General features: G+C 32.1%; 1 protein-coding gene across 1 annotated transcript in view; it reads left to right on the plus strand.

Moving 5' to 3' along the window:
* The window catches only part of LOC111700777 (39S ribosomal protein L2, mitochondrial-like), a 17,273-nt gene extending 7,119 nt beyond the window's left edge, over positions 1–10,154 (plus strand). Inside the window, 9 exon segments of the mRNA XM_023471815.1 lie at positions 422–487; positions 1,524–1,631; positions 2,377–2,448; positions 2,625–2,680; positions 4,919–4,977; positions 7,873–7,982; positions 7,984–8,096; positions 8,805–8,852; positions 10,001–10,154. Coding sequence (XP_023327583.1) covers positions 422–487; positions 1,524–1,631; positions 2,377–2,448; positions 2,625–2,680; positions 4,919–4,977; positions 7,873–7,982; positions 7,984–8,096; positions 8,805–8,852; positions 10,001–10,097 — 729 coding nt within the window. The 3' untranslated portion in view covers positions 10,098–10,154.

The following is a 10,154-nucleotide window of genomic DNA, read 5'->3' on the forward strand; positions in this document are numbered from 1 at the left end:
GGGGGGAGTGTTTGACCAGCTGGTTGTGGGGAATGGGGGTGGGGTTGTGCCTCTTAACTAAAACCCCAATATAATAGTAACATTGCCCCCAACCCCATCCCTCTTCTCTCAGACAAAAAGTGTTGGTTTGAACAATTGAACTTGTTCGTATTTTGTTTGAATTAAGCTCTTAAGAAGAAAATATAAGTAAAATATATTAAAAAATAGATTTTAAAAATCGGGAAAATGGATTTAATATTTATGAAAACTGACGGCCTTACAATTGTATAATGTATATACGTTTAAGTGTATGAAAATGAATATTTTATTTTTATGTTAATGATCCAATATTGAATCTGTTTGTGAGCTTATATTATACTGAGGGTACTAGATCATTCATGTTTCCTTGAGCCGGATACACCTTCTTCCAAGAAATAGATAAGTGATAATATTTTCAGGATACGGGACCCATCTCAGATATCAAATTGCCACAAAAAACATGAAACAGGAATTCAGACATCATATTTTGTTTACATTTCATATCTTTAGATCTGAGTCATTATGTTAACATTAGTTTGACGTGAGACTATTTCTTATTCTTTTTAGAAGCTCTCGGCTTTTTAAGGTTGGAACTTTTCTTTAACATTTGATCTTCATTTTAACAGGCCCCCTAACCTGGGGCTCACATCTCATATTTTTTTTGTTGGGGGGGGGGAGGGGGGGGGCTGGCTATAATTATTCAATACTGAAGTTGTAAAAACAGCTTATTTTCTCTCAATATATTCTCGGGTAAATATATTCTCTCAATTTCTCATCGATCCAGATAAAATTTACTTAATCCATTGAACGGCAAATGATTAAAAGATTATTCTTTTCTTAAGGGATTAACATTTCAAAAGTTCCGATATCGGATGATCATTTTAGGTATTATATCCAATAGTTCAAAAAAGGTTTTTTTGGGAGAATTTTTCTTGCCTGGTTCATTGGATCCATAATTTACCAGATTCTTAATTCAAAATAGAACTGGGATGTATATGTATAGCAGTAACCCGTCCATAGGCTGATGATGAAGGATTCTTCTAAGGCCTTCTACGAAAGTAGAACCTAACCATTACAAAATAGATTGAATTGGATTAAAGTTCCGATATCGGATTAAATAAAATAGATTGAAATGGATTAAAGTACCGATATCGGATTAAATAAAATTGAAATGGATTACAGTTCCGATATCGGATGAAATAAAATAGATTGAATTGGATTAAAGTTCCGATATCGGATTAAATAAAATAGATTGAATTGGATTAAAGTTCCGATATCGGATTAAATAAAATAGATTGAATTGGATTAAAGTTCCGATATGGGATTAAATAAAATAGATTGAAATGGATTTAAGTTCCGATATCGGATTTAATAAAAATGATTGAATTGGATTAAAGTTCCGATATCGGATTAAATAAAATAGATTGAATTGGATTAAATAAAATAGATTGAAATGGATTAAAGTTCCTATATCGGATTTAATAAAAATGATTGAATTGGACTAGGGAGATTTAATCCGAACATTTACTGATATTCCGGACAATCCTATTCGACCTAAAGAAGGAGACTCGCATCCGCTTGGGGCTCTTCCGATAGGAACAGCCATCTGTCAGGTATTGCGTGATTTGTAAGGTATTCTGTATTCTGTCAGGTATTGCGTGATTTGTAAGGTATTCTGTATTCTGTCAAGTATTACGTGATTTGTCAGGTATTCTGTATTCTGTCAGGTATTGCGTGGTTAACAGGTATTCTGTATTCTGTCAAGTATTACGTGATTTGTCAGGTATTCTGTATTCTGTCAGGTATTGCGTGGTTAACAGGTATTCTGTATTCTGTCAGGTATTGCGTGATTTGTGAGGTATTCTGTATTCTGTCAGGTATTGTGTGATTTGTCAGGTATTCTGTATTCTCTCAGGTATTGTGTGATTTGACAGGTATTCTGTATTCTGTCAGGTATTGTTTGATTTGTCTGGTATTCTGTATTCTCTCAGGTATTGTGTGATTTGTCAGGTATTCTGTATTCTGTCAGGTATTGTGTGATTTGTCAGGTATTCTGTATTCTGTCAGGTATTGTGTGATATGTCAGGTATTCTGTATTCTGTCAGGTATTGCGTGATTTTTTTAAGGCAACTCGCATGGCCGAATTGAAGGTCAAAATTTAAAAATTGTTCTCATAAAAATTGTCGACATTTACTAAAATTGAAAAGTCAACAATTTGAATTGTAAAATCTACGAAATCTACATAGAAAAGAGGCGTCCTGAAAGCCTATAACTTCAAGTAAAAATACAATAAAATGATCTCAAAACAAATTAATACTAAATCAATACATCGTTTAAGATTATAATTTTTTGTATTAGATTGAAGCATGGCCCGGTGAGGGGGCGTTTTTTATGAAAAATGCCGAGGATGAGGCAAAAATTGTCAGAAAGGTATATTTTTTGTAACATTAATTTTTTTTCTGAAAATACAAGAATTCAATCTTATTTTTCTTCTTTTTTATTCAATTATATTTTTCAGCAATTTTATTGAGGAAATTAGATCTCTTATGCTTGTGCATATTGTTCTTAAAAAGTATGATTTCATGTTTGAAATGCATTTTTTTCAGGTTGGCGACAGAGTAGTTATCAAGTGTTGGGATAAACTCGAGTTCGCTATTCCTCAGTAAGTATAGAGCTAGGTTTATATGAGCTCAATGTGTACAGTCAACCACAAAGAACCGGTAACGCGCGTGGAGTTGGAGACCTTGCTCTGCATGGAGAGCCTACCCCCTCGTGTTTTAATCATTTCAACACAATTTTAGACATTAATATCAACTTAGTTATAAAATGTATTATTTAAGGGGGAAAACGCAAAAAATGTATTTTCCGTTCAAATGTCGTCTTCCTTTCAAGTTATCAAACAATCATTAGAGACTCGGATCTTTTTCATTGTCCAATCAAAACAGTTTATTAGTTATAGGCAAGTGTCAAGACATTAGTTTTGATATTTAAAATTGTTTAGAAATGGTGTTAAGATAAAATATACTGCAAAAATATGCCCGGATGCCGCGGAAAATTTGCTGCGTAGAATCTACTACCATTATTTAACTTTACCCAGAAATAACGCCACACCGGGTTTCGGGAACTGACTTGCAGTGTGGATCAGAATTGGAAAGTCTTCTCAATCAAATTCCTTAGGTTAACAGCTGAAAACGCACTTATATTTGGAAAATCAACATGGGAGAAAATATGCCCGTGTATTTTCTAAAAGGAGTATGCTACAGTTCGCCCTACCATATGCTTATACATGCTTTGCAGACTGGTACTTCATTTGTATAAGAAATATTTGTCTGATGTACAATAACTGCGTATACAATAACCTATTCTGAATTTTTCATATAGAAATGAAGTACCCGTCTGCAAAGCCTGTATAATCATATGGTAGGGCGAACCGCGTCAGTTATATCTCCCTTCTATTCCATACTCCTTGGTCGAGATAAATTCAGATAAATCAAGATAAATCAAGATAAATCAAGATAAATCAAGATAAATCAAGATAAATCTAGATAAATCTAGATAAATCTAGATAAATCAAGATAGGGAAATAAGAAGAAGAAATCAAGATAAATAAACCTTAATCTAATTTGAACAAGCTTTATTAAGCTAAAACACGCTAAATCAAGCTAAATCAATTTAAAACGAGCTAAATCAAGCTAAATTAATTTAAATCGAGCTAAATCAAGCTAAATCAATTTAAATCGAGCTAAATCAAGCAAATTAAAGCTGAATCAATCTGAATCAATCTAAATTCAACCTAAATCAAGCTAGGGTATTAAATCCAGATAAACCAGGAATTTGCGAAAGAAACTAAAATTTTAAATTTTTAGGTACAATAGGATTTATTAATTTTTTGAAAATTCATTTGATTTAGCATATCTGGTTATTAAAATCTTATGCTTGGCACAGCGGTTTGGAAGTTGCACTTCAAAACATGATCAAATTGATCCAGTGGGTCCAGTGCTCAAGGGAGCAATAGATCCACAATAGGTTTGCTTCAACGAAACCAGTTAGCGTCATCAATAGTAATTGAGACAGTGCTTACTGCTTATTGTTTTATAAAAGAAAATATTATTAAATCGTACTACTAAGGTGAAATGTCGGATGTGCATCAATCCTAGGCACTGGGCTGCTATACAGTATACATGAATTATTTTTATATTTTTATTGAAAAAGTTTTAATTTTATTTCAAAGCTTAATATGTTTTTTTTTAAATTAACACCTTTCTCTTTTATTATGCCCTATTATAACGCTTGGTAACTAACCATCACTGCCTATGATGATCATTTTAGGTATTTTATCCGATAGTTCATAGAAGGTTTTTCGGAGAGGGTTTTTCTTCATTCATTGGATTCATAATTTACCAGATTCTTAATTCAAAATAGAACTGGGATGTATATGTATAGCAGTAACCCGTCCACAGGCTGACGTTGAACCAATCTTCTATGGCCAACTACGAAAGTAGAACATATTTGTTTTAAATTGTGTAGAAACACTAGGGGGAAGGCTTTCCAAGCACGACACCGGAATTAATTCACAAGTAATCAGACGACATAACAAAAGTCTTTGATCTTTGAAACAGTTTACATTCATGTGTCAACCTAATTATAAATGGTGAAACAATCATTACAAAATTGCCTTAGTTCTGCCATTTCTAAAATGTGTTCTGCCCTTTTTGTGCTTACTCAAGGGAGATATGAATGCTTTTGTTCAAAATTAAAATGTTCGTTTTATTCAACCAAATTAAATCTAGCCAAAAAAATTACATCTCTGGTTAATTTTTAACGCACAAGAAAGGCAGACCACATTTTGGAAATGGCAGGTCTAAAGCTATTTTTTCATTCATATGTTTAAATTATTTAGGGAAGCCCAGTGTGTTATTGGGGCTAATTCTATTCATCCGCTTCGTGCTATGCCAATAGGTAAATGTACTAGTTAATGTCATCTTCCTTCAAGGAAGAAATCTACGAAATAATCTGACAAATTCGCTAGTTCAACCCAGTACTTCGGAAACATCGAAATAATGTATAAAATGTCAGTGTGGCAATTTTTAATGGTTTTTATATTATCATACCAAAATCTTAGTAATTGTAAAAAAAAAAAAATAGCCATGACTTTGAGGTAATCATTTAAAAACTTCATATCATTATTCAATTAAAAAGACTAAATATCTGCAGCATTCCAACATCAGAAAGTTAAGAACATGACATTTTATAAATTCTTTCGACGTGTTCGAAGAACTGGGTTAAACTGTATAAGACTTAAACTATAGGTTTAAAAAAGAGGTTTGAAAAGAAATAGAACTACTCAGCATAATCTTTAATTAAATTAAGGACTGAAGATCTCTTTAATCTTTAATAAATTAGACTTTTGTAATAAACTAGGCTTTTAGGGCGCTTTACGCCCATCTTCTATTTAAATTGTGAACATGTTCTTTTTGTTTACATTTTAAAACAAAGAAGAAAAAATTTTACAGATTTTAAAAAAAAAATTCGCGGATTTTTAAGAATTTGAATTTTTTTACAAAATTAAAAACCTTTAAAACACATTCTTTTTATTTTTATCATTCATAAACCTTCCCAATGTCCCACAAAAAATTTGGGCCCGATCGGTTCAGCCGTTTTGACGTTTATTGGACACAAACAGACACCCAAACAGACAAACACCAAGACAAGCCAAATTTATATATAGATTAGCCTTATTCGTTTTCAATACCCGTTCAAGCATGATTTTCTTCAGCAAATTTTGTAATATTTATCAGATGAACTGCTGTTCTTAATGTAAGATGTCTTAAAAAAACAGGTTTGATTTAATTAACTGAAATTCAGAGCCCAAAATTATTTGTTCTTTAAGCACTTTTAAAGAACAAAATCTTCAAAATGCAGATGTAGAATTTGATTGGATTGTTTTGCTTTTTCATTAAGAAAAAAAACCTAAGTGAGCATTAATAAATTCTTTTTCTATAGAATTAATATTTGCCTTTTTTCATGATTTTTTCGTTGTTCTTGTAAACTAAGCTAAGGATGTTCTTAAAAAGACTGTCAATGTAATGTTAAGAAGTTAGAATTACTTTTCAGATGCACAACTATACTGAAAGTTCTTAATCTTGATGATACATAAAAACTTTGTGTTCTGACATTTATGCATGGATACTTTAATGATAACCTTCCCTCTTCCTTCCAAAATATGTTTAAGTCATTAGCTGAACCGAATAAACAAAATCATATAAATTAGAACGGGTTTTAAACAAAATTTTAGACAGCTTTCCGTCCGCAATGTTTCCTAAATTGTGGAATGCAATTGAAATTGACCTTAAAGAAACTAAATCTGCAAAAATATTTAAACAAAGAGTAATCAATATTTATCTTGAGAATTATGAGAGGTGTAAATGCGAAAAACCTAGCTGTATATCGTGTGAATAAATTTTATATAAAAAGCTAAAATAACTGAAACTTTATTAGCTTATTTCTGTTTCTGTATCTACCATCATTAACACCCTGTATTTTAATTTATCTCTACATAAAAATCCCTCTGATCTCACCCTGCCACAGATCACCTGACAATTTCCTTCCCTCCTTCCTTCCTTCCAATCAACTCCTTACCTATCCAAAAACATATCTGATATGTGTAACCAATTATATTCAGTATTGTTAATTAACTTCGGGCCAACCATTTAAAACAACCAACCCTGGTTAGGCGGGTTAGAGATATTAGTCGGAGATATTAAAAAATCAAACAACCTTGGTTATATTTAATACTTTTAATTTTAGACTAATTTCTCAATAGCAAAAACGGCAGACCACATTTTGGTAATTTCTTAACAATGCACATTTGATGCTACCCAACTTCTGGGAGGCAATGTTATGTTTACAAGATTTTGGCAAAAGTATCTCATTTCTGCCTAATCCAGGGCCCACGATCTATCTACTAAAGCTCTTCTTTGATTTGGACCCTGAATTCAATTCAAACTTTTTTAAAAGTACAAATTATTTTTATAGGATGAACGATAGCCAGAATGAAAATTTGTTTGGGTGAAACTTCAAGTACACCATGCAGTAATTTAAAAAATTTCCCATAAAAGCTAGGGTCCACTCAGCTTTAACAGCTGTGAAGCACACCCACAAAGTACATGTACGCTAGCCCAGAATAGTATAGATAGATATTATTAGAGGCACATCAATAAGGGGACAATATTACTGATGTAGAAATCACCTTAGCTCATTCATTAATTGATATTTGGGAAGAAGATTTTTAATAAATTCTTAAAAATGTTTTAAATTTGATAACTGGAATATTTAATTCACGTCTTGAGGTGTTTTGATTGAAATGTTTTTCTGCAAGTCATATTTTTTTTTTAAATTATCAAAAAGTCGGTGATTTTAATGCTCGGTAACTTCTTCCAGAAAATAATTGATCACTTTTCTCGAAAAAAAAGTTCTTTCGCATCAAAAAAGCAAATATTTAGATTTTTATTAAAATTTTTAAATCAGGTTTATCTTCAGGATTATGAGTTGTGTTTGTACAGTTGCTACTTATGACATTTAATTTGTATTACTCTAGTCTAGCAGCATTTAAAGTTTGAAATATCAAAGGCCTGTAACATCAGGTTGAACAGATATAAGTAATCAATATTTTTACTGAAGACTTGAAAAATTAATCTCCTCCTTTCAAAAAATAACTGACCCTTTTTTTTGACTTTTTTTCCTAGGTTCTCACCGAATAAGATAGTTGGGTGGGTGGCCTAGATCTGGTCTAAGAAAGAGGAAGGGAGGAAGGATGAGAAGGAAAATAAATAAAATTATTACCTCTATATTAAGGTTCTCCTAACCGAATGAGATGGTTGGGTAGGCGGCCTAGATCTGGTTTATGGAAGAGGAAGGGAGGAAGGATGAGAAGGAAAATAAATAAAATAATTACCTCTATATTAAGGTTCTCCTAACCGAATGAGATGGTTGGGTAGGCGGCCTAGATCTGGTTTATGGAAGAGGAAGGGAGGAAGGATGGGAAGGAAGATCAAGAAACCTCCACCAACTACAAATACGTAATGATTTTCTAATATTTTAGTACTATTTAAAGGAACTGTTTACGTTACTATAAGAGGAGCATGCCATTACAACGACAGTTTGATTTTAAACATCTGAATTTTAATAGATTTAAGAATTTTTCGAAGTTTGATAATTGGTATGCTTAAAAAAAACTCATTAAACTGTTAAATAAAATTACAAACGTTTAAAATTTGGTGTTAATGATGATCCAAACCTCTGAGAATAGTAAATAAAGTTGGTAAGAGTTCCACTATTGTTTTGAAAATATATTTCGGTCTGGGTTGACCCTTTTCAGTTCTTGAGTTTTGTTTCTGTTGAACACTAAAAGAAAGCCTTTCTTTGTAAATATAAACAAATTGTGGTTTTTTTTTTAAATTACACAACAATGAAGAGTTAACACAACCCTCTTTACATATCTTTATTTCTATATCTTCTTAAAGGGACTATAAGCTTAATTTCAAGTACGTGACCTCCATGCAAAGATGACAATGCTCGATTCACAACGATACAGTTGAAACCCGCGAAACCTCAATTTAAGATAATCATATTTCAAAATTATAAATATCAAATTTATACTTGATCAGACAGAGCTTGTAAGGGTAGCGTTGTGAATCGGGAATTGCCCTCTTTGCATGGAGAGTTACTTGAAATAACACGTTTATTCCCTTTTAACCCCTTAAATGAAAAATATAAAATGTGTTAAGAACCCCGTATGCTGAGTTTATGAAGGATGTTGGTACTCCCTCTAACAGGTAAATCAATAATGGAACTAAATCACAAAACTTAGCCTAATTTTTAGAAATAAATCCGGCGTTATAGCGGACATGATTTGCGATAAATGTTGAGAAAGATATATAAAAATTGGCGGCTTTCAGAACATCTTGAACTAAAATTATTAATAAAGAAGGGGTCCCCTTATTGTGTATAGTTGGTTAACAGTATATAGTTAAAAGTGTGTGTGTATAATGGTTAAAAGTGTGTGTGTGTTTGTTTGTAGGGTTCTTCACAATGTTTATATCATAGATTACTGAGCAATAAAGATAGAACACAAGATGTCGTCTTTTCAAGATTTAGGGGTTTTTCGTTCACAATAATCCTGAGGTTGAACGCGGCATGCCTCAGGGTCATTGTGAACGCAAAACCCCTAATTCTTGAAATGATGACATCTAGTGTTATATCCGTATTGTTATTAATCTATTGTTTATGTGTATATACTTGGTTCAGTGCACTACATACTTAAATGCGTAAAATTCTTAATAATTGCGGGGGGAGGGGAGAATACTTGGTAAGGGACAGTATACGTAATATTGAAAAGGATGAAAAGATATTTTTATATTTTACCATAAGTATTATTATTATGGTTTGTTTTAAAAGTGGGAAAACGTTTTTGAAGTGGCATTTTTCATTTCTTTTTAAGTACATCTATCGTTTATTCAACTATCGATCTATCTATCTATCGTTGCATCATTTGATCAATCTTAACATTTGGATCAATCCTCAACGATAATTAATGTGAGCAATGTACATCACCCTTTCTTTCGTAAATATTTCTAAATATATGTCTATCTTTCTGAAAATATATCTATCTATCTATCTATCTATCTATCTATCTAGGCCTGTCCGAGGAGGATCTGTCTGTCTATCTTTATCTATATATCTAGATTTCTATCTATCTATCTTTCTTTCTATCTGTCTGTCTATTTATCAATCCATCTATCCAGCCATCTAGCTATCTATCGATCTATCTTTCAATCGATCTATCTATCCATCTATCAATCTATCCTTCTATCCTTCTATCTATCTAATCTTTCTATATCTTTCTATATATCTCTCTATCTAACTATCTCTATCCATCTCTATCTACCTAAATATTTATCTATCTATCTATCTATCTATCTAGACCTGTTCGAGGCAGATCTGTCCTGCTGACCGCTAAGGGTGAGGGAAGGAAGGGTAGAACTCCAGCTAGTAAACGTCTTTGTCCTGATGGATGGTAAAACCTGCGGCCCCACCCCCTTCAGTATTTATTATAGTTGAATAAAAATTTAATCTTA

The sequence above is a fragment of the Eurytemora carolleeae genome, unplaced genomic scaffold, assembly GCF_000591075.1.
Source record: "Eurytemora carolleeae unplaced genomic scaffold, Eaff_2.0 scaffold169, whole genome shotgun sequence".
Classification (NCBI taxonomy): Eukaryota; Metazoa; Arthropoda; class Copepoda; order Calanoida; family Temoridae; genus Eurytemora; species Eurytemora carolleeae.